Genomic DNA, 25,575 nt, shown 5'->3' on the forward strand with positions numbered 1-25,575 from the left:
TCCAAATCAAGTGATTCAAGAGCCCACGCGAAGCTTAGAACAAGGCCTTTAATTCAGAAGTGGTCTTGCAATTTTATCCCAGTCTAATCAGCCCAGAATCAGAGTCAAAAAGTCAACTGCGAATTTCCTCTTTTGGAATTCTATTCTGATTCGGAAATCTCCTTGTATTTTCATTAATTCATTAAAAATACTTTTAATAGAGATATTAGGTTTTAGTATTGAGACCTAATTAGAGAGAGAGACATCGTACGAGATAGAGAGTGGAGGCTCGAGCAAGAAGAAAAAAGTAGAAGCAAGACGGAAGAGATTTCGGCCATTGAAGACATTCAGTGGATTTGTTCCTTCATCTCTTTGTTTAGAATTCTCTCCTTTACTCTTATTCTTATGAGCATGTTCTCTTCGTCTTTGGTTGATTTTGAGATTTTGAGTATGAACTAATTGTATAAAGTTGGGATTTTTATGGAACCCTAGCATGAGGATTTTGGTGTTTTGTTAAGAATATTGTATGCGATTTTGTGGTTTACTCATTCGAGTGTTTTTCATGTTAATACTTGCTATTGTCTGATCAACTCTAGTGGGTTATCGAGTTAATCATAATACTGAGAGGGTTATGATTAATTAACACAAACTTGAATGGTGCATGATTATATCTCTTGATTATAATATAGTTGCGGTATAGACATATATTGTGACCATGCATAGCTTTGTGAATTGATGCTTATTTGGATTCCGAATATTAAATTGGCATAGACATATGTTGGTTTAATTGTAGGAATTATATCATAGTGATTTCGAGAGAAACCTGTGACCATTGAATTCTAGCTAGTAAATTGTGATTTGCTGCAATATTTCGCGACTCTTTTACCGATATTCTTGTGTTAGGGGGAAGTAATTATCCTGACTTATCTTCTCATATTTGAAACTCGTTAAGCTCTTTAGTATAATTTAGTTGGTTAATTTAGTTTTAGTATAAAAATCATCACCAATTTATTGTGTGTTCGATAACCGGATTGTTAGAGATTATTTGCGATTAATACGTATAGATAGTCCTTGAGGAACGATATCTGGTATTTATTACTATATTACTTGTTTGCGATTGTGTACACTTGCACATTAGTATTTTACGCAACAATTACTTTTTTATATTTTTGACTAAAAAACTTAATCTTCTAAAATAACATTGAGAAACATGGTAATTACTTTTTTAACTAAAATATATTATCTTTTTATAAATTTTCCAACTAAAAAATTAATCTTTTACAATTAATACGGACATGGGCGACATATTTATACGTAAAGATGTGTGCCAAAAGTCTAAAAGTCAAATAATAAAAAATAGAGGGAGTATTATTATATTGGTCGGGCGGTCGGTACTTGGGCCGAAGTACGGGCCTATCTATATATATAACCAATTATTTTTTTTAACTAAAATAAATTATCTTTTATATATTTTTTAGATAAAAAAATCAATCTTCTAAAATAATATCGAGCAACATAGTAATTGTCTTTTTAATCAAAACGCTTTATCTTTTTTAGATTTTCTAACTAAAAAAATCGAGTTTTTACAATCAACACGGGTGCCATATATATAAAAATATAATATCATTAAATATAATTATTAATAAATAACATGTGATATTATTCAACCAAAATACATTAATAACATTATTTTTAAATACTCTAATGATCTCATATTAAAATAAATATTACAAATCTGTCATATACTATATATTATTACACTATTATTAAAGCCAAAAATAAAAATTCACTTGGTTGGTCAGTTAGTTGAGTTTGGTGAATCGTTTGGTATTCGACCCACGGAGCTCTTAAATTTATAAAATGTTATAGTATATTTTTTATTATCAATTAAACCAAAACATTAAATTTAGGTTAGTATGATGGGGAGGTATTTGGTTCATGCGTATGTTTTATACCATATTATTAATTATTAATAACTAAATATCAAAGGTTGATTGGTTAGTTTATATCTGAGTTTATAGGCCACCTTAAATTATAACATGTAAAAGAAAATATTTTAACATTCTCATTAAAATATATATGTTCGACCTAATTTTCAATTAGCCATTTGACGGACTTAACTATGAAGAATTTATCCAACTGTTAAGTAAAAAATTTATTAAACCATGTTATTCTATCATAATTTTATTTTTACAATAAAATTAGGTAACTTTAAAATATATATAATAAAATAACAAATATTTTTTTTTTTAAACGCCAAATATTATAACTAAACGGGGCAAAATTTGCCCTAGAGCTTACACCAACTTGCTCCAGGGCCTCCTTCAACAATCCAAACCACAGAAATATACTTAGGACATACCCTAGGGTATGAACAGGATGAAACTACCAATCAAAACACTTAAACGAACTAAACAAACACTTAAAACATACTAACTTAAACTTAATAACCTAATAGCTTATATTAATCACAGATTAAAAACCCATCCAGATTAAATGATTGGGCCTTCAAATCTGCAGCATAGCTCCTCACTGGCGTCCCCCCATCCCAGGCTGACCCACTCCATCCATAAGCATAGCGACAGCCTCTTCATCTTCATCATCAGTTATCTCAATCACCCCAGCCTCTTGGTCTTCCTCCTCCTCATCTTCCCACAACCAGTTTTCATACTCCTCCTCCGACATGGCTTCGAAATTACCTTTTGTGGTGCCTAAGCCCATGTCCAAGCTCCACAATTCCTTAACCTCCCCGAAGAGCCTCCTGATGATTACCAGCCTGGTCCTCTGGAGTGAACCCATGTGAGCGAGATATCGAGCAAGAGCATTCTGGGATGGTTCCACAGCACGAACCACCAGCGATAGATTTGGGTCAGTCTTCCTCTGGTTGAGTTGCTGGATCACATTCTCATGGTTTCGATCATAGTCCCACATCCACTCCTCCCATTCCTTAACAGCACCAGCATTATCAGACTCAAGCTCCACTTTCTCCTCTCCTTCCAGAAACGCCATCTTCAGACCAGCCAAAATGGCCCAGAGCTCATTAGCCCTCTCAGTCAAGTTCCTAATAGTACCATAAACCATAACAATGATGGTGCCCTTGTGGTCCCTTATCATTATTCTAATACATGAGTCGTTGCCATTCGGGTAGGGTTCTGGCAAGGTAAATGCATGAACATTCACCTTGACAAAACCTTTGGTAGGAAAGACCCAGGTTTTCTGCATATTGAAATGAAGAGAAAGAGTCGAGAGGGTTTAGAGATAGGAGGGATTATGAGAGATGTATTAAGAAAAATGCATGCAACTGTGAGAGGCTGGGGTTAAATAGAGGGTTTGCATGCCTCTTGAATTGCCCTGGAGTAATGATGATAGCTATACTCTACCACTATTACTCTCCCAGCCACGCTCTTCACTGCCCGAAGTGATAAGTCCCGATGAGAGCTTTCCCGTTTTTTCACACGCCACTGCTACAGGGATTTTAATTGGCCACTTAGACCTAGTGGAATATCTAGTCAGCAAAGCTTGCAGCTCTTCCAAATTCTACTCAGACCCTCTTAGAATTAAAAATAAAAATAAAAATAACAAATATGTTAACCGCCCGTGCATTGCACGGGTGATAAGCTAGTATATATATATATATATATATATATATATATATATATATATATATATATATATGATTAATTGTGTTTTAGTTAATTTCTTGAATTATTTATATCCAAGAAATTCACAATTAATATATATATATATATATATACACACATACATGTTAATTAATATCTTTTGGCAATACATTCTGGAGCAGCTCGATTGACTTGATCAATTAATTCGTTGATCGAATTCACTGAATACTTTCGTACGTTCTGACGTCCTGTGCACTGGTCTGGTTCACGAACGACTCGAACTGAAATAATTTCTTGAATTCTTTTGCTTGATAATATTCTTGATCAGTCATTCCGGGTTAGATGTTGCTTCGATAAATTTGATTATAAATAATCAAATTAAATATACTGGAACCTTCTGGTCTTTGATACTTAATCTTCAGGCAATCTTGATAACAGAAACTGATTCTGCTTTATTCTTCACTGAGGCTTGAACATGTAAATGAACTTCTTCCAGTGGACTAATGCTCGTCTCAGATATCTTGATTGTCTTTGTCTGTTCGTATCGAATCTCCAACCTGTAGATTCCTGTATTATACTTACGTATTGTTTCCTGTCTTTTGTTGTGTTGAGTTATCGTAATTACATTTACGTTACATTGTGCTTTACAGTATCCCCCTATTTGTTTGTTAGAGTTCGACAAGCAAATCCTTTAAGAGGATAACTCAACTGACACAATGAAAAAGCACACCAATTTAAACAGGAAATAATACTAAGTACAGTCTGGATTATATCTTAAAATTTCCAGAATTCAAAAGTAAATACAAGTAGGCATTGTTCCTCTAAACTGAACTAAACTTTCCTTGCTTTCTTGGCTCTTGCATTTATAAGATTCTGCTCAGCTCTTCTTTTAGCAACATCTTCTTCTTTTTTCTGAGTGAGTTTGTTTTCTATCTCTTCAATCCTGGCAGTTATAGTGCTTAGTGCCACTTGCTCCAAAGTATTCTCAGGTGGTGGTTGCTCCAGATTCTTCTTCATCTTCTCTAAGGTTTGTAGATGGACCATTTTCTTCAGTTTCTTGAATGTGATATTAAGCTCCATTCCTTCAATTTTCATGATGACCCTTGATGGATGAGCACGAACCCTTGAAGTGTTGTGAACAGTCTCTACAGCTTTCCTTATTTCCAGAAGATCAATCAGATCTTTGAGCACACTTTTGTCTTCTTTTACCACTGACCACTTAACTGCACCAACTGCACGAGCAATTCTTTTAGATGAGAATTTTCTAATATCTGCAAGTGGCATGGCAGTGGCCTCAGAATCTTTCTTCTTTTTGAATATAATGGGGGTTGGATTGTAAGTGACAACGGGTGCATTGGGATTCTCAGGAACTTCAGGGTTGAGTGGAGGCAGTGGATATGGTGGTTGACGATTGATCGCTGACAAGTCCAAGTCTCTAACAGCAGCAAAGTTCAGACGATAAGCATATAGCAATTCAGCAGTTAGTCTTCCCTTGCTGGTCCTCGAGCACTTCTCTCTCACTTGAGCTTCCAGATACTTCAGTATTCTAGGAGAGTAGGTTGATAATGCTTCATCAGTGAGTCCAATACTCTGAATCATACCATCCTTGAAATACTTGATAACTGAAGGCTTGTCGTGAATTTCAACTCCAATATCAGTGATCCATTCTTCCACCATATCTCTGAATACTTCATTATGCTTTCTGCCGGTTGAGATGATCTTGTTCCTTACCACAAACAGCTCAGTTAGAGAGAGATCTCTGAGAAACTGACTTGACACATGCTTGAGTCCATGGCCTTCTCTCTGTAGCTCAAATGATATGTTTACCATCCATCCTCTCCTGGGAAGAACAACAACAGACACAGTAGAAATGATATCATTTAACACCTCATGATAGTCATGTAGATCCTTGTAGTTGTTCCCGAAGGAGTCAAAGATATCTTTCACTTCATCATCATTGTTTTCTTGAATGACCTCTGGAAAATCAAACACTGCCCTGGCAGCATCCCATTCTTCTCCTTCCTTATGCAAGTTAGCAAGTCTCCTTTCCCGACGAATCCGTCTTTGATTTTCTAACTTCTCCCTCGCTCTCCTTTGCTCAGCAAAATCTCTAGAAACATCAGCAATGTCTTGAGGATTTGTAATTTCATACTCTTCAGGAGGGAAGATGTCATTATGATATGCAAGTTCATCAGCAAAGACTTCAGTGTCAGGGATTTCTCCTTCTTCCAGATCATCATCATCAGCACCAACCATCCTTATTACCCTGTCATCAACAAACTCAGGGATGTACTCATCATGACTGTAACTGAATTGACCTCTAAGAGCAGAGTCAATTAATTCTTCTGACACCAGTGTGATCACCTTTTTTCCTCGTGCTTTTTCTGCTGCTTCTGCTGCTCTCTCCCCCTCAGTTGAGTAATCCTCTCTGGAAGATTGAGATGCCAGCAACTTAGCCTCGAGAGCAGCCAACCTTTGCTCCATTGTAGATTTAATCTCCACTAACTCCTCCCGTAGAACAAGATTTTCAGCTTCAAGATGTTGAACTTTGAACTTCAGAGCTTCAAATTCTGTCACAGATACAGTTGGAATTGTAGATTCAATTGTAGGTTGGGTTGTTGGGTTCTCACTTGTTCGTTCTGTAGGTGTTTCTCTCGTTTCACTCATAGCTTGAACACTCAGTGGGTTAGAGGGTTTCTGTATAGCAAGTTCTGTAGGTGTTTCCCTCTCACTCAAAGAAGTGCCAGCATCCATAGAAGTTGTACCTGCAGAAGAAATCTTCTTAGCCTCTTCTAGAGAGGTCACAGAAGGTGCAATGAAGGTTCGTGAGCCTTCGTCCTCAGTTTCCTCGTCAGATGAATCTGAGTCATAGGAAATAAGTTGCCAACTACTCGAAGGTAGTGAGTCCTTAAGTGGATCCTGAGTTGGAATCTCAGAGTGGGTAGACACAGGGCTCGAAGGATGTGATCCTTGAATTGGCGAAGCGCCCTGGTTTCCCACAACTGCCTTTGACGGCGAATGACTTTGTGACAAGTCCTCTGTGACTGGCACACTTCCTGATATGAAGGGCTCAGAAACAGATTGTCGTTCACCTTCGAGAGGTGAAGAGTCCCTTAAGGGATCTGGGAATGTTCCTCCCAGGGGGGTAGACAAGGGTGGAGATTGTGGCAAATCACCCAAGTTTCCCCCAGAAGCCTGTGAAGGCACTTGATCCTGAATTGGATCAGAAACAACAGTGTCTATCCCTGACATGGACGACAAAGTGTTGGCAACCGTCAATTCTTCAAACGTGTGTGCAACCTCACTGTGCAATGAAATATCATGTGGTTGAGGTGGTGAAGAAATAGACATGTCTGCAGTTGTCTCAGGTTCTATTCTCCTTTCCAGACTAGGAGACAGAGCTGCAGTTTCAGAAACATTCTCCTTATGTGGTGCACTTAAGGCACTTTCTCCCTCGCGCTCAGAAATTACAAATGGTTGGCTGAGGGGTTGAGAAGTTTCTGCTTCAGGAATTTGTGAATTGGTGCCTTGGTTATGAATTTGTGGGATTTCAAATTCATTGGCACGTGTGAGAGGTGAAGATAATGGATTGGAATCCAGTAAATTCTGAACCCAATCCTCAGGTGCACTGAAAGACAAGTTGTCAGGATCAAAAGGGATACCTGACTGAAGCATTGGATTGTAGGTGTTGGTGAAGAGTTCATCAATATCCACCATGACATCATTATTAGGTGCAACTGCAGTGGATTGGACAGGACTATCCACTTCATCTTCAGAATCAGTGGAATTATCCTGTAGGGAATCCTCTCCTTCAGATTGAGCATTACTCTCAGAGGAGTTCTCTGCAGCATCCTCCACTATCACTTCTTCCTCTACTTGAGTAGTCTGAGCCTCAGGAATATTGACTTGTGTGATTGGCTCAGGTTCTGGCTCAGCTTGCTACACTGGAACCTCTTCAGCAACTACAGGAACAGCAACATGTTGAACATGAGGTGGAGGAAAGTTCTGGTTGTTGAGAAAATCTTGCATTGCCTCAGGAAGCACTACATGTTCAATGTTGGAGTAGTTTTGATGATTCTCCAGCATTGAGATCACCCTTGTAGTCATGAAGGAACAGATGACATTGTCTATATTTGGATAGACAGCACGTTCAGCAGGGGTCAACATCTGATTCAGCACAATCTGGAAGAATCGAGGGTATAGGAGCACATGATTGTTCTTCCTCAGAGAATCCTGAAAAGCTCCCATAATCAGATGACCCAGGTTGATCCTTGTGTTCTGAGCAATGGCAATTCCAATTTCTTGATTGAAAGTTGTAATCCCATGGAATCCACCAGTCTTGGGTGCAAACACATGAGAAATGGAATTAAAGAAGAAATTCCATTCCCGAGGCAAGTGTTTGACATATAACTTTGCTGGAAGTTCTCCGTCTGTTTCCTTTTGATAGTGGATAGCATAGAAGAAGTTAATCCTTTCTGCTCTGTCAGGTACTGCTTCAAAATCTTATGTTGGTAGTTGTAGAGCAGTATTCAGGGTGTTCTCAGTGAAAGACAATGTACGTCCCTGAATAGTGCAAGTAAGTCCAAGTACCTGTCCTGCATTTACAACAGAAACAGAAGACAAGAAATCTCGAAGAAGAGATTTGTTAAGCATAACAGACTCTGTCATAGCAAATCTGGCAAAAGAAAATTCAGACATATATCGAACCCAGCGTCGATAATTTGCTTGCGTAATTAAATTATTATTTTCAACAATTGTGAAATTTGTCTTCGGAATATCAAAATTTGCAGCCATTTTTAATTAAAATTAAAAATGATTAAAAATTTCGTTTCACGAATAATCACAAACAAATATTCACTTATGTTACAAAAATAATTAATTAATAACGCTCCGAAAAACCCTAAATCCAAGAATTTTAGATTTCGATGAAATTACTATATGTTGTTCCTCTCGAAATTCTAAGATGAATGGGATCGGTTATGCAAATTTTCGACCCTTAGATCACATTGAAAACTAGCCTAGAAGTTGAAAAGTTTCGAAAACCCCCTCCGAAAAATAACGATGGATCGTTGAAAAACTGGTATGTATAGAAAGCTTGTAATGAGGGGATCACGAAACTGGTTTCAAATCGAAAAATGGGCAAGATCTTAGGCAAGTTTTGTTTGATTAAAGGCAATGGCGATTTCGAGTTCTTGAAACAGTGGAGAGTATTTGCATGTGTATGTATATGCGTGTATAGTTAACCGAGAGAGTGGATTTTGAAAAACAACTAACTACACACAATATACACATATAGGGCACAGACAAGTTGAGGCGCAACTTGGTTAAAGACCAAGTTGCCCTCTATAGTATGTACCGGGAATATGGGTAAGCGCAAGTCTTGAAATGACAAAGATGCCCTCTATACATATGAGTATAGAGGCGCAACTTTCCGGGACTTAGAAAGAAAAACTAAGTCGAGGTATTGGTATATACACATACATGAACCAGAGGCGCAACATTTGACTGGTCAAATGTTGCGCTTGGTTTATAACAGTGTAGTGCCACTACTTAGAAAACTCTAAGTAAAAAACCTGTATTTAACATACACACAGCAGAGGGGGCGCAACATTTGACTTAAAAAGTCAAAGGTTGAGCTCGGTGATCAAAATTCACTTAGAATTGATCAAGTAAAAATTTAAATAGAATAAGCTTTAATGTTTAACTAATAGTTATCAGTTAAATATAATTAGAATAATTGTGCTGCAAATATTTTAATTAAGATTTAATTAATGAACAACTTAAAATAATTTGAATTGCTTCAAAACCATTAATCAAATATAATTAAAATATGAATCAAATAAACACTTAATATTCATTAATTGAATATAAGCACTTAAATAATTCAAGAAAATTAATTCTAAATATCTAGCACTTAGCAAATAATCACATAATCACATAAAATCATGCAAATCATATAGATCATGGCAAATAATTAAAACCAATTATCAGATAAATATGTAAAATACTGGATGCTCTTTGTAAATTCACAAGTCCTGAAAATATGTGCATTTTAAAACTTGTGAACTTACGAACAAATTGCAGTTATTTATTGTCTAATTAATTAGACATATTTAACATCCCAAGTTCACCAACCAGTCTAGAGAAAGTGGATTCGTCTAGTGGTTTAGTGAAGATGTCTGCAATTTGTTGATCAGTAGGTACGAAGTGTAACTCTACTGTTCCATTCATGACATGCTCGCGAAGGAAATGATACCTGATATCAATGTGCTTTGTCCTGGTGTGTTGAACAGGATTGTTGGCAATGGCAATGGCACTCGTGTTACCACACAGAATCGGAATTTTATCCAACATGAGTCCATAATCTTGTAGTTGATTCCTCATCCACAAGATTTGAGCGCAGCAACTTCCAGCAGCTATGTATTCAGCTTCCGCTGTAGACGTAGATACGGAGTGTTGCTTCTTGCTATACCATGACACCAACCTTCGTCCAAGAAACTGACAGCTTCCTGAAGTACTTTTCCTATCAATCTTACATCTTGCAAAGTCAGAATCTGTATAGCCAATCAGATTAAAACCTGTATCTTTAGGGTACCAAATCCCTAGATTGGGGGTTCCCTTTAGATACCTAAAAATACGCTTAACAGCTATAAGATGAGACTCTTTAGGATCAGCCTGAAATCTAGCACATAAAGTTGCGAACATGAAATCTGGCCTACTAGCAGTTAAGTACAAGAGAGAGTCAATCATACCTCGATACTTCGTGATGTCAACTGACTTACCAGATTTGTCCTGATCAAGTTTGACAGCAGTTGGCATAGGGGTTTTGGCAGGAGATGCTTCCTCCATTCCATATTTCTTCAGAAGATCCTTGATGTATTTAGATTGGCAGATAAAAATATCGTTAGGCTTCTGAATAACTTGAAGTCCTAGGAAGAAGGACAATTCTCCCATCATGCTCATCTCATACTTGCTCTGCATCAGCTTAGCAAATCTTTCGCACAAAATATCATTAGTAGAACCAAATATAATGTCGTCGACATATACTTGTACAAGAATTATATCATCCTTATGCTTTTTATGGAAAAGAGTTTTATCGATGATACCTCTGGTGAAACCATTAGAAACTTCGAAAGAGTGTCATACCAGGTTCGAGGGGCTTGCTTCAGGCCATAAAGTGCTTTGAAGAGAAAGTATACGAAGTCTTCAAATTCCTTGTCTTCAAACCCAGGGGGTTGTTCAACATAGACTTCCTCTTCCAGATCACCATTCAGGAATGCACTTTTCACATCCATCTGATATACTTTGAAGTTGGAGTGTGCAGCAAATGCTAAGAACATCCTGATTGCTTCAAGCCTGGCAACTGGAGCATAGGTTTCATCATAATCGATTCCTTCTTCTTGCGAATAATTCTTTGCAACCAGTCTTGCCTTATTCCTCGTAACAATACCATCTTCATCCAGTTTGTTTCTAAAAACCCATCCAGTGCCAGTTATAGATTTTCCTTTAGGTCTTGGCACCAGCTTCCAAACTTTCTGCCTTTCGAATTGATTGAGTTCTTCTTGCATTGCAGATACCCAATCTGGATCACTTAGAGCCTCTTCAACTTTCTTTGGTTCTGTCTGAGACAAGAATCCAGCAAAGTTGCATTCATTCTGAGTTGCTCTTCTAGTCTGCACTCCTGTGTCTGGATCACCAATGATTTGTTCAACAGGATGGGCTCTACTCCATACCCTTTGTCTTGGCAGATTCAATCTTAATGATTCACCATAATCATAGTTGTGTTGAGTGTGATGACTAGTAGATCCATTTTGACTTGCTCCCCCTGAGCTGATGCTAGTTCTATTTGATGATCCTCCACTTTGACCACTGTGACCATGATGATCATTTGTATTGTTGCCAATACTTCCTCCAGATGGTTCAGGATCAGCAGTTCCTTCATTTGCATTAGGTTCCCTAGTATCAGCTTCAGGTTCATCTTCTCCTTTATAGATGTCTTCTAAATTCTCAAATTCCAGAGAATCAGATTCATTTTCCTTTTGAAGACTTGGGAGCTTGGTTTCATCAAATCTTACATTGATGCTTTTAATCAGCTTGTCGTCATTGATCAGATACACCCTGTAGGCCTTAGACTCCAAAGAATAACCCAGAAAAATGCCTTCTTCAGCTTTGGCATCAAACTTTCCTAAATGCTCTTCTTTTAACACAAAGCATTTTGCACCAAACACATGAAAGTAACTCAGTGATGGTTTTCTGTTGGCCATTACTTCATAAGGAGTCTTATCCAAATCCTTGTTTATCAGGGTACGATTTTGAGTATAGCAAGCAGTACTCACAGCTTCAGCCCAGAAATAGATTGGAAGTCTTGATTGACTAATCATTGTCCTTGCTGCTTCAATCAAGGTTCTGTTCATCCTTTCTACGACACCATTTTGTTGTGGAGTCCTTGGAGCTGAATACTGACGAGAGATGCCCTTATCAGTACAGAACTCATTAAGAACAGCATTACGAAATTCTGTTCCATTATCTGATCTGATTGCCCTTACTGGCAAATCTGCTTCCTTTTCAATCTTTTTGATATGATCAATGATGACTTGTGCTGCTTCATCCTTTGAATGTAAGAATAATACCCATGTGTATTTTGAGTAGTCATCGACGATCACAAGAGCATATCTTTTTCTTGATATAGAAGGAATGTTGACTGGTCCAAACAGATCCATATGAATCAGTTGAAGGGGTGAACCAATGTCAGTCATGCCTTTGCTCCTGTGTGATGCTTTCTTTGACTTCCCTTTTTCACATGCATCACAGAGTCCTTCTTGACAGAATTCTTTCTGTGGCAGACCTCTCACAAGTTCTCTTTTGACTAAAGAATTCATAGTCTTAAAGTTCAAGTGTGAGAGCTTCCGATGCCATAACCAACTATCATCAGCAGAGGCCTTGCTGTAGAAACACTTGACCTCCCCCTTACTTGCTGAATCTATGTCGGCTATAAACAAACTTGATTTTCTTACACCACGGAGTGTAAGATCCTTGTTCTTCCGGTTCTGGATTAAGCAAACTTCCTTCTGAAAGATTACGTCGTATCCTTTGTCACAGAACTGACTGATACTCAGTAAATTGTGCTTGAGTCCTTCTACCAGAGAGATATCTTCAATGATGACATTTCCAACTTTCAGCTTACCATATCCCGTTGTAAATCCTTTGCTGTCATCTCTAAAGATTACAATTGGGCCGGTTCTCATCACCACATCTATGAGCAGGGACTTTTCTCCAGTCATGTGTCTTGAACAACCACTATCAAGAACCCACACAACTTTGCTTTTCTTTCCTGTGCCCTGCATTCACAAATGGATTAAACTTTCTTTGGTACCCAGACCCTCTTGGGTCCAGGTGGTTTAGTTGAAAAAGGAGTATCAACAGAATCTGTTTTAACATGTGCTTGTTCAGGGGTGACTGGACTCTTCTCCTTTTTAGTCTTAGCAGATGTGCTTTTAGACTTGGAGTTTGGAGTTTCCTTCTTCTTAGAAGGACTAGCAGTCTTTGCCACAGGAGCAATAGAAGGTGCAGGCAAATTCATATTTATTGCAGGTGATGCAGAAAAAGATGCATTTAACATGGTAAAACATGCAGACATCATATTCATAGCACATTGCATGCAACCTACTTTAACACATGGCAAATGAACAACATTCATGTTAACAGTATTAGGCATGCTAGTGACAGGAGTATCTATTTTAATCATTTTACAAGCATGAGTAAGATGATTGGTAGAAATGCAATTGTTACAAACCTTTCTAGCACTGGGAGTCCTTGAGTTGGTTTTCTTAGCATCTAGCTTACCATTCCTGTTGTTCTTCTTTTTGTTGGAACTAGTACTTCCTAATCCAGTTTTATCAGAATCTTCTCTAACTTGGGGATTAGAAGGTACGTCTTGTGTTTCCTGTTTTATTTGAGGCTTAACAACTTCCTCATTTTTCAACTCTTCCTTGATGACAAGGTCTTCTTCTATCAGAGGTTCTGTTTGTGCCTTTCTAAAGATAGGGGTCTTGGCGTTCTTTTAGAATTTTAGGTACATTTGTTCCTTTAGGAGCATTCTCAGTTCTTGCTGAAACAAATATGCCTTCATTTTCTTTTCTCTTCTTTCTTTTAGAACTTTCTAAAGAACTATAGTCAAGGCGAATAGCAACCTTCTTATCGACCCTTTGACTATCCAAGATCTCTTTCTGTAGAAAATCAGATGTCTGATAGGCCTTAAGCTTAGTTTCTAGGTCAGCTATCTGGGACCTAAGGGATTCTTCAATTTCTGCATTACACTTCTCCTTATTCTCTAGATATTCAATTCTATCTTTAAGGTTAGTGTTCATGAGTTTCTCTAAAGCTAATTCGTCTATGCGTTCTTCAAGTTTAGCTATCTTTAGAGAAAGACTACAGTTATCTGATTCTGAAGCTAATAAACTAGTGTGCAAGTTGTACATCTCTTGACCTAGTTCATTTATAGTCTTTTTATAATCAGCAGTAGTCATGTCATCAACAGAAATTTCAGGAGATACCTGAGATGGAGATTCCTCGACAGTGTCAGCCATTAATGCAAATGCATAATTGCTCTGAACAAGTTCATCATCAGAATCCGTGTCATCCCAGCTTTTTCCCTCAGCAATGTAAGCCCTTCCTTTATGCTTGGCTACCATTGCTTCCAACTTAGCTTTCAGCTTTTCATTCTCTTTCTTCAGATCCTCATAAGAATTTTTCTTATCATATGAGTTGCTTCTTTCTTTGACAGGAGCCGCCTTGGGTTTCCTGCACTCTGTTGCAAAGTGACCTAAGTCATTGCAGTTGTAGCATCTGACCTTACTCTTGTCGTACATGTTTGGTTTGTAACTGCCAGTACTTCTAGACCCTGACCTTGAGTATCCTCCTTTACTTTGAAACTTGTTTCCTGAAGTTTTCTTGTACCGGGGGTTCATCCTAAACTTGATGTGCTTGAACCTTGCAGCCATATAAGCCATGGACTTATCTTCCAGCTGCTCCAGCTCTTCCTGAGTATAGAACTCATCCTCCGGTTCACTAGAAACTTCATCAATTTCAGCTTCTACAATCTCAGACTTGGTAGAAGGATAATCAGCTTTGTCAGATGAACAATCACTCTGAGCAACAGTGTGATCATTAATACCATATTCAACTACTTGCTGATAACCAAAGTACGGTTGATCAGCAATAAGTGCAGTGGTCTTTTGTAAGGCCATACTCTTGGCTTCAGATGATCCACTACCATATATAATCTTTCTTTGTTCGAGTTCCATCTCAAACGTCTTCAGTTTCCCAAACAGCTTTTCCAAAGTCATAGTTCTGAAGTTGCTTCTTTCACGGATGGTCTCAGTCTTCACAACTAGATGGGGTGGCATCACAAATGAGAACTTTCTGTTAATCTCTTTCTGTGGATAAGTCTTTCCATGCAGGGTAAGTTCATTCAACAGCAACATGAACCTTTCGTAGATTTGAGAAATGTTCTCTTCAGGTATTGCCTGAAATGCTTCATATCTGGCAATTAGCATATCGTATCTGTTTTTCCTGACTTCTTCAGATCCCTCCATCAATGCCTCTATAGTATCCCACATCTGCTTTGAAGTGGATGTGTCATAGTCTTGGTCATTGATTCAACAATTATGAGTTGCAGATTATGATCATGTGCGATATATTCCTTGTCAGTCTCAGTGTATTCGCTTTTCTCTTTAGGAACAGACTTCTGTGGAATGCGAACACCATTTTCAACAGATTCAGGAATAATCTTCATAGGCACAAACGGACCATTTTCCAGAATCCCAATGTACATGGGATTAACAACTCTGATGTACAGCAACATCTTCATTTTCCAGTTGTTGTAGTCATTCTTGTCAAATGGAGGTACTTTGATTCCTAACTTGTGTGTCGACATTGTTATCAGATAAAATTACGATTGTACGGACATCTAGCTTTTCAGATTGGTAACGGATCTCAGATATGTATATCGATCAACGTAGCTCTGATACCAATTGTTAGGTCTAATCAGACGTAGAGGGGGGGGTTGAATACGTCTATACCAATTTCTTCGATTTAATTTAATTGCGGAATAATTCTGTTTTTTAATTAGAATGAGTCTCCCGTATTCACATCAACAACCCCAATTAAAACCTTCACATCAATTGTCATGTCATTATGTATAAATTTTTTGTATACAATTATGTGCAACTATCACTACTGATTTTAACGTTTGTTCGTCACTTGTATATTATGCTCTCTCTCTCTCTGTTTTTTAAGATCTCTATCTGCGTATGTATCGTCTGGATCTGACGTTTGAGAGGGGGAATCTGACAAACAGGAAAGGGAGAGTTGAGGAGGACATGCTCAGAGGAACATGACTCTGAATTGTTTCATGCTCTTCTAGGTGGGCTAGGCCAATTTGGGATAATCAGCGGAACTAGAATTGCACTTGATCAGCCCCACAAAGGGTAAGTTTGTTATGCAGTTGCGTGCGTTACTGCGTTTAATTTACTTTAATGAGTTTTGAGTTAACATGTTTTATGAGTACCATTTAAAAAGTAAAGCTTTCTAGCAAATGTGCATTTAATTACCTTAAACATAAGATTGGGTCCATCGGGTAGGCTTTTTTACCTCATGATACAAACGGCTCCTCAAAAGCTGGCATTAATACTGACACAACTTCTACGCATATAATGTATAAGGTCCCATTCTCTATCTCTAATGGTCTTTTTGGTTTTTGTTATTTTATATAGGTAAGGTGGATCCGGCTACTGTATTCAAACTTTTCTAGATTTACACATGACCAAGAGTACCTGATTTCACTACATATGCAAGGAGGACTTCTTGTAGAGTCCAGGTGAAGTCTTTTGATATCAAATCCACCAACACATGCCTCAACTTGCTAAGAATGTACTTCCATCGCTGCTCAAATGCTGGCGGAGAGCAGATTAAAGTCCTATATAAAAAAAAAGGAACAAATTTGAGAATATATGTTTACAAAAACAGAACTGATTACTACGAAAACTCAAATATACAAAAAGAATTATTACGAAACAATTATAAAAATAATAGTCGAAGAATAATTGGAGTGGAGAATTATATGTCATCGCATTAATACCCCACCCAGGGACGTATGCACACTGGGGCAGTGGGGGTACTTACCCCCGGTGAGCTGCATAGTATTTAGTAATTTATAGTATACATATTTCACAAATCGAGGACTTGCCCCCATGGTTCGAGCAGGGGACTTTGGTGGAATCAACCATAGTTCGACTCTGGCTGCGGCAGTTTCTTTGAAATCCTGGATACGTCCCTGCGGCCCCACCCCTCTTGTTGTTTACTTGTTTCTGGAGGAACAACTACAACACAAGTTAACATGTGTTCAGGAATAATTAGAATGACCCTCCCTGTTGTTAAAAGTTTATGTAAGTTTTCTGATTTTGGTCCAGTTGCCTACATAATTGGTTCCATATTTGTGATCTTGATATGTTATTTTTTAAGTGCAGTCTATTCAGCTGATTCCAATAAAAATTAGGGACCAAGTTTATATCAGTCTAAGGAAATACTAGTAGCAAGTAACAAATGAGATTGGTATTGATTTGATGTACGTTACAAAATGATGATGTGATGATGTTTATATTGGAGTGTGCAAGTAGAGCTGTAAATTCGTTTGTACTGTATATTTTCGTGTCAGTGCACTTAAAAATCAAACCGACACTACATCTCAGTCATGTACTTCGTATATTTATTATAAATATACATATTTATAATTAAATATTAATATTTAATTATAAACTTATATTTATTTCGTGTACATCGTGTCGTGTCGTGTAACTAAGGGTAAACACAAAACCGACACTACATCTCAGTCATGTACTTCGTGTTCATGTATTTTTTGTGTTGTGTACTAAAAATACAAACACAAACACTAAATTTTCATATCGTTTTTGTGCTGTGTTTTCGTGTCGAATGAAAAATTGTCTGAGTGCATGTGTAGGTGGTTATGAGTATGAGATAATTCATCAGAAGTGGTGTGGTGGGATTGTTTAAAATATACTCTATTCGATGAACCCTGTAAAGTTTTTTTAATCAGTTTATTAATTATATTTTTATTTGTAAATCCTCTTTTTGATAAACTCCTGATAAATCATGTTTCGTTGAAGATCTCTGTATTAAAGCAAAAAAATTTGGAATGATGGCACGCATCATGCATGTGATATGCATACACATAAAATCTTTTTCTGCGTATATGTAACATGATGATCAGAGCTGGTTGAGCCAATGCATGCTTCTCTTGGTCGGTAATAATATATTCCGTCCCACTTAATTGATTACATCTGAAAGACGGAGCTCAACACATATTTTAATATTTTCATAAAATTTAATCTAATATATTGTTTTAGTTTTTTTCTTTTTGAATAAAAATTTTATGCTTAAAATTTTATTCAAAAACAAAACTTTTTTAAGAATTAATTATGAAATTATATTTTATAAACGTCTTAAAAATGTGTGTTAAGTAATATTAAAAAATTGCAAAAAGATGAGAGGATCATGGGAGTATATTTTGCTGGTTCTTGTTTTCTGAGTGTAGTTTTATTTACAGATAACAGAATCAAATAATCGAAAGATGACTTGACTGTTTCCTGCATTACATACTGGCCTACTCGGTGAGCTGTGATCTTGTAGCTGGGTGAGTCTTGATAAATTTGCATATTGGGAAATCCTCTTTTTTTTTTTAATTGGATATCTACGTCCACAGCATATACTCTATAACGGTAGTGTTGGGTTAAATTTAAAGTTATTTATTACTTAACGTAAAAAATAGATTATATATGATATTTTTTTATATTATTTAAAATAGAAATTAAATTATAAGTGATGTAATTTAGGATTTATAAGTTACTAATTATTATATAATATGAATTATAAATTATTGATGTGGTTCAATAATTTTAAAATATTAATTAATTTAGAGAAGAGGAGTGTTACTAGAAAGAAAATAAAGAAAAATGTTAAAAAAAAGACTATCTTTTCTAATTTCCATCTCACTCTAAGAGTTCTTAAAAACAAGGGATAAAAAAGCAGAATTCCGGTTCCCTACCGATGTTTTAATTAGATTTATTATAGTAGTAGGGATATTTATTCTTAGTTTAGACTTTAGACTAGTGGCAGGGCAGTAATTTAAAGATGGTCAGGGGTAGGCACCACATGAATGTTAATCTACAGTATTCTGCACGAGTCCCTACACAGATCCTCCGTATCACATTGTTTTGCTTTTAGTGTAAGGGATTTTCTATGGGGCTAAAGGGCACACAATATTCCCTAACTGTTAACTCCAATAAAAATAATTTTTTTTGATTGGTGGATGAATAATAAATGAAAATGGACTTCCTGCATTCACATCAACTCCACCAATCAAGATAGGCCATTTTTATAGAATTTAGTGATTATTGTGTGCCAACCCTAAACACATTAGAAAGACCGTTAATGTAAAAGGGTTTGTCTGCTGTCGAAATTTAGTATGTTTAGAAAATTTTGATTGGTGTGATGGTTTTCCCTAAGAGAGCCAACAAAACTGAGACAAACTACGGATTTTCTAGGGCACATATTAACAATGATTTTTTGAGTTAGATGATTTTTATGGGTCAAAATCTCATTAATAATCATGGCACGAGTATGTGCATAAAAACCCGTTGTTTTTGTTTACACTGCCTGCAACATGTACTGCCCCAATCAGTCTTGAACAATGAACCCTACTCTCTGCGCTCTATATTTTATTATTTTTACTCCCTCCTTCTAAATTTATAGGTCCATTTTAGAAAAAAAAATTATCTCAAAATATTTGTCCCTCTATTCTTTCAATACAAATTTATCTCTATATTAATTATGAATTTTTTAAAACTCAACATTATTCTCATTTCTCAATGCACTAAATCTCTATATTTATTGTGATTTTTTTGAAAATCAACTCTTTCTTCCTTATCAATGTACAAATTAATAATATATGAGATAAAATTATATCCAACCAACTATTTTTTTAATGCGCGTGTTTATTCTAAAAAGGACTTATAAATTGAGACGCAGAGAGGGAGTATATGTTAACGACTTAACCTAGTTTAATCTTTTCATCTTTCGTGCAAAATTGGTTATCATACTCATACCGACGACCTTCTGAATGAGTTTAAAGTTTAATTTATAATTTAACATAATTTAAGATGATAAATTTAAAATTTAAATATCTTTTTTAGAAAATTTTAATTTATTAACGATTTATGAATTATTAAAAATATAAAAATAAATTTGTGAGTAATTTTTGACTTATGATAATGTTTATCAAAAATTATAAAAATTTATAATGTCTTCGTCACTGTCCTAGTACTTGATAGCATATATCAAATCTAAGTATCTAACCCAACTTTAACGTACTCCAACGAGAATGCTCTTCCCGTCTCTCAAATACTCCTGTTACATTCCTCGATAATAACCTCTCATTTTAATTGTCTCATTTCTATTTTTGTTGATCAAATTAATTAATTTTTGACCAAAAATTATAAGTCATTTTTTCATTACTTTAAAAAACTGAAAATCACATCTTAGAGTAGATTAAAAATTATTTTCGTTGACATATTTTTCTATTTTTTTTCACTTGATAAAATATTAATAAATTTCAGTCAAACTTCAGTCAATTTAACTGGCACAAACCCAAAGGTGATAACTAAAATGGGACGAAGGGAGTATTACAACATACTCCCTCTGTCCCTCTAATTTGTTTACAGTTTTTTTAAACTGCTTGACACGCATTTTAACGCGCATATAAAACATAGTTTTATAATGTATTTTTAATTATTTTTTATAAAAATATAAATATCAAATTTTTATTCAAAAGAAATAAAAATTCAAAATAATTTATCAAATTATGTTCTACGAGAGCATTAAAATACGTGCCGAGCATCTTGGACGGAGGGAGTAACACACTGATCTGTAATACCCCAATGGTGAATTAGTGGCCGACTGCTTACTAAGCCTGTCACGTGAATCTCTTAAATCTTAATCTCACTCTTGTAGTCTTGTGTAGAGAACTTTTCTCTATGAATTGACTCCATCCCATCCTATCCCAGCCTTGTCCTATAAATTCAGAACCTCTTTCTTGTATGCCACACATTATCCCAGCAATTCTTTAAAATCAAAGGCCTCGAAGAAGACTCAGTGTCCTCACAGACCACACAATCTCTTTTCTTCCTTGCCATCTCACTCAACGTCAGCTAAATCTGTGCTGTGCATGTTTGTGCAGTAAGTGAATCTCCAGGGCATAATCCGGCTTACGTTAGCAAAATCCTCTCGATCCCCACGCCCCTGCCACCAGATCTTAACCGGCTGCTGCTGCGCACATTTACTTATCCTTCACCTCTTAAATTTCCCCTTCTGTACAATATTTTTAACGTAGCAAACATTTCAGTTCTTGATATTATGGCTACAAAGTTTGTGTTAACTCTAGCCCTATGTCGTTTAATAGTCACCGTGGGATTGATGAGCTTGGACCCGAGAGAGCTCATCGGCATCAACGACCACCGCTTCAGCCTCGACCCGGCCCAACTCGAATCGGCGTCACGCGATTTTGGAGGCCAAAATCAAGCCGAGCCTCTAGCTATTTTTCACCCCACATCAGCTGATGATATTAGAGGTTTGGTTCAAGCGGCTTACGAATCGGGTCACGGGTGGGCCGTCTCGGCTCGAGGCCACGGGCATTCGATAAATGGACAGGCTCACGCTAAGAACGGTGTTGTGATTGAAATGAGTGGGTCGAAGCAGCTGCCGAGAGTTGATGAGTCGTTAAAATACGTAGATGTGTGGGGTGGAGAATTATGGATTGATGTGCTCAACTACACGCTAAGGTATGGAGTGGCACCGAAATCATGGACGGATTATTTGTACCTTTCCGTGGGGGGTACTTTGTCCAATGCTGGGATTAGTGGACAGGCTTTTAATCATGGTCCTCAGATTAGTAACGTCTACGAGCTTGACGTTGTTACAGGTACGTTCTCTCTGCAATCTCTCTCTCTCTCTCTCTCTCTCTGTGTATCCAATGGATCTGACATTTGAGAGGGTTAATTTGACAAACAGGAAAGGGAGAGCTGAGGACATGCTCAGAAGAACAGGACTCGGAATTGTTCCACGCTGTTCTGGGTGGGCTAGGCCAGTTTGGGATAATCACCAGAGCTAGAATTGCACTTGAATCAGCCCCACAAAGGGTAAGTTTGTTATGCAGTTGCGTGCGTATAATTTACTTTAATGAGTTCTGAGTTCAACATGTTTTATCAGTAGACAGTAATTGTACTTTAAAAAGTTAAGCTTTGTAGCAAATGTGCATTTAATTACCTAAGACATAGGATTGGGTCCATCGGGTAGGCTTTTTTACCTCATCATACAAACGGCTCCTCAAAAGCTGGCATTAATATTGACACAACTTCTACGCATATAATGTAAATGGTCCCATTCTCTATCTCTAATTGTCTTTTTGGTTTTTGTTATTTTATATATATAGGTAAGGTGGATCCGGCTACTGTATTCGAACTTTTCGAGATTTACACATGACCAAGAGTACCTGATTTCACTACATATGCTACCAGCTGCCCAGAAATTCGATTATGTTGAGGGTTTTGTTATAGTTGATGAAGGTCTCATTAACAACTGGAGATCATCATTCTTCTCACCCAGTAATCCTGTCAAGATATCTTCTGTCGTTGGTGCCAATGGAGGTGTCTTGTATTGCTTGGAAATTACCAAAAATTACGACCAATCAAGTGCCCATACCATCGATCAGGTATATATTGCACACGCATACATATGTATAAGTAGCAGCGATGCATGCAGAAAATTGAGTACAAAATTGAGGAGAAAATAATAAAGTGATTGAGATGCAATATTTTAATTAGTGCTATTAATGTAAATAGAGGGAGGGTCCATATCCAAATATAACTCCGTCATTTTGTGAAAAAATTTATATCCAATTTTACATGCAAATGTTTTACATGAGTATATACTATATATTTAATACTCTAACATGCATGCAGAAACCCATATCTTTAATTTCATTATTTAAAGTGTGAAATGACTCCGGCATCTATAGCTTTTTCTTTTAATTCACAAACTCAACTAACAATAATTCATTATAATATATAAATAAATAGGGTTCAAACATTCTACTGGCATCGCTGTCGAGCCTTGTTTTGTATACTCCATATATATAAATATAATACTAATAAATAGGGTTGCCATTCATGATACTGTTGTTACTCCTAGATTCTGTGACAGTGTTGGGTCTATAAATACAAATATTTTATGGCGGTATTAGCTATAATATTCATATACAGCATCAAAAGAAGAATACAAGATCTTCTGAAATCTATCAACTTAACTTTATCATATTCTCAGAGTGTTATATTTGTATAAACAATATCGCCGTCCAGTAGCAGTGGCCACCCTAATTATGCTAACTTAATAATTCAGTTTTGCTCTACTTATTCAATTATATATGTTTAAATAAAGAGCTTACTGACAGAAAGTCCTGTTTTTTAGTGTTTTTTTAATACCATGAGAATGTGTGTTGAGTAAAAAGGAAGATATGTAAGATCCTTGTACTTGGCAATGAACATGCAGGAAGTAGGGGAGTTGTTAAAGGAATTGCAGTATATACCAGCAACAGAGTTCACAACAGACCTTCCATATGTAAATTTCTTGAACCGGGTTCACAAGGCAGAGGTGAAACTCCGGTCCAAGGGTTTGTGGGAGGTGCCGCATCCTTGGCTTAATTTATTTATACCCAAATCAAGAATAGATGAGTTCGATAAAGGAGTGTTCAGGGGCATTCTGGGAAACAAAACCAGTGGGCCTATTCTCATCTACCCTATGAACAAAAACAAGTGAGTCCTTACTCTTTGAAGTTTTAAGTTCTTTTTCTTTTTTTCTCTTTGAAACAGTTTCTTAGGTTTCAACATATGCATAGCACAAGTATTTACCATAGGAAAAAACAGTCAACACGTACGGGTCCACATACGATAATTTTAAGGACAAATAAGTCAGAATGTAGTCCACTCGGTGAAACAACATAGTGGGGCAAGTATGTAGTTGACGTGGTCGGACATGTGGCACACATGCACAGTAAACGACAATTAATAATTCATTCCCCCGGTCCACCTAGGATAACACTAGGAATATAATTAGATATTTAAAAAGGGGTCATGTTCTGTGACAACCGTGTGTCAGGAGAGGTTATCTAACAGTGTACGAGGGCCATTAGATCAATATTTTTAAGAGTTCAGATTCGATTTTTTTTAATGGATTCACGGATATTACCGCCGAACAGCGAACTCCCATTCTGCGAATATTATCTGCGAAAAAGCGAACTTCCGTTCCGCGGATATTTATAGAGGATCCACTAAAAGAAAATTTGAATCTGAACCATTAAAATATAGATTTAACGGCTCACGTATAGTGTGTTAGATAACACTCCCGACATATGGTTGTCAGGAAACAGGACCCTCGAGAAAGAATTGCTATGAAGGATAAACAGATTTTTAATCACAGAAATTTCAAAAGCAAAAAGTTGAGTGAAAGCAACCGGGAGAATAGTACTCCAGTAGTAGGAAGAGATGGTCCAAACGGGAAGATTCTCATGTCAGGAGAGATCTTGGAGATGGGACCCTAGAATGTCTTCTTGTTAAAAAAAGTACCGCAATGCTTCCGATACAGATTGCCCTTACAACCCATCATCATCTTTCTGGGTAAATATTGATTCTCTGTTTCTGAATTCTGCCATCATATCCTAACTACCATTCATGCAAAACAATGCAACGTGTGATAGATCGAGAATTTTAGTTAAAGTAAAATTAATAAAATTGTAAAATAGTTCATAAAATTTAATTACGTATTAATCAGAATTTACTTAATAAATCGGGAATCTTCGAACAACAGTCTCATTATTAAATATATTTGTGTTTATATAGGTGGGATGAAAGAAGTTCAGTAGTGACCCCAGATGAAGAAGTGTTCTACTTGGTGGCTCTGCTTAGGTCCGCACTGGATGGTGGTGAGGAAACACAAACTTTGAAATATCTAAGCGATCAGAACCGTCAGATCTTGAGATTTTGTGACGATGCTGGGATCAAGATCAAGCAATACCTGCCTCATTACAACACTCAGAAACAATGGATGGATCATTTTGGAGATAAGTGGCCCACCATTTATCAACGCAAGATGGAATTCGACCCTAAACATATTTTAGCAACGGGCCAGCGTATATTTCAGCCCAATTTCAGAACTTATACGGGTTCACTGTAATATGGGCCAACAACACATGCTAACCCAATTGAGTTATGTACATATTCATGGAAATCCTTTTCTTATTAACATGTCAGTGAAATCTACTAGGTAGAATTGCCGTATATACATTATCTACTAGTTTCTTCTGAATTGTATGATTTTATCTTCAATAGTAAAAAAACATCTAATAGACATTTTTACATAAAACCAATGTTCTAAAAGTCGACGATTAATCGCTGTTCGGTCGGCCACCGTCTCGATTAAGCATTAATCGGTTCTTCCTAGAATATCGATCAAAGACAGGATTAATCGGTCAAAAGACGGTAAAATCGGCAAAAATCGGTAAAATTAAAAAAAATTAAAAATCATAGTAAAGAAATTTAAAATTTAAAAATTAATTTAAAGACACATTTTACTATAGTCTTATGAATTGGCCTAAATATTTAGAAAATAGATATTTTGTAGATAAGATCATTGATTTTTTTTAATTTATAGAATTATATGATTATAAATCTATTGTAAATATAAATATAAATATAAATATATTTATATTTTTCTTTAAATTGATTCCGATTAATCACTCCGATTAATCCCCGATTATCCGATTAATCGCTAGACGGTGCCTTTGCCGACTAAG

General features: G+C 36.5%; 1 protein-coding gene across 2 annotated transcripts; it reads left to right on the top strand.

The window, feature by feature from the left end:
• Positions 1-20,670: 20,670 nt before the first annotated feature.
• Positions 20,671-25,025, top strand: LOC108211529 (cytokinin dehydrogenase 5). Of its 2 annotated transcripts, XR_010289553.1 has the most exons (6): positions 20,671-21,651; positions 21,741-21,868; positions 22,162-22,440; positions 23,277-23,539; positions 24,147-24,400; positions 24,623-24,738. XR_010289553.1 is itself a non-coding variant. In XM_017383156.2 (5 exons), the coding sequence occupies exons 1-5, from the start codon at positions 21,087-21,089 to the stop codon at positions 24,954-24,956; spliced, it is 1,569 nt and encodes a 522-aa protein (XP_017238645.1). In that variant the 5' UTR covers positions 20,675-21,086; the 3' UTR covers positions 24,957-25,025. The 2 variants fall into 2 exon arrangements, 1 of the variants encoding a protein (XP_017238645.1); XM_017383156.2 differs by lacking the exon at positions 24,147-24,400 and having other exon boundaries at positions 20,675-21,651; positions 24,623-25,025.
• Positions 25,026-25,575: the final 550 nt, after the last annotated feature.

This window comes from Daucus carota, chromosome 3 (assembly GCF_001625215.2).
Source record: "Daucus carota subsp. sativus chromosome 3, DH1 v3.0, whole genome shotgun sequence".
NCBI lineage: Eukaryota > Viridiplantae > Streptophyta > Magnoliopsida > Apiales > Apiaceae > Daucus > Daucus carota.

What these genes read in the sequence shown, in the direction of transcription:
- LOC108211529 (XM_017383156.2), top strand. Translation starts at nt 21,087, where the DNA reads ATGGCTACAAAGTTTGTGTTAACTCTAGCCCTATGTCGTTTAATAGTC. An exon ending in CGAGCTTGACGTTGTTACAG is followed by an intron (nt 21,652 to 21,740) that starts GTACGTTCTCTC and finishes TTTGACAAACAG; the next exon opens with GAAAGGGAGAGCTGAGGACA. An exon ending in GTGCCCATACCATCGATCAG is followed by an intron (nt 22,441 to 23,276) that starts GTATATATTGCA and finishes ATGAACATGCAG; the next exon opens with GAAGTAGGGGAGTTGTTAAA.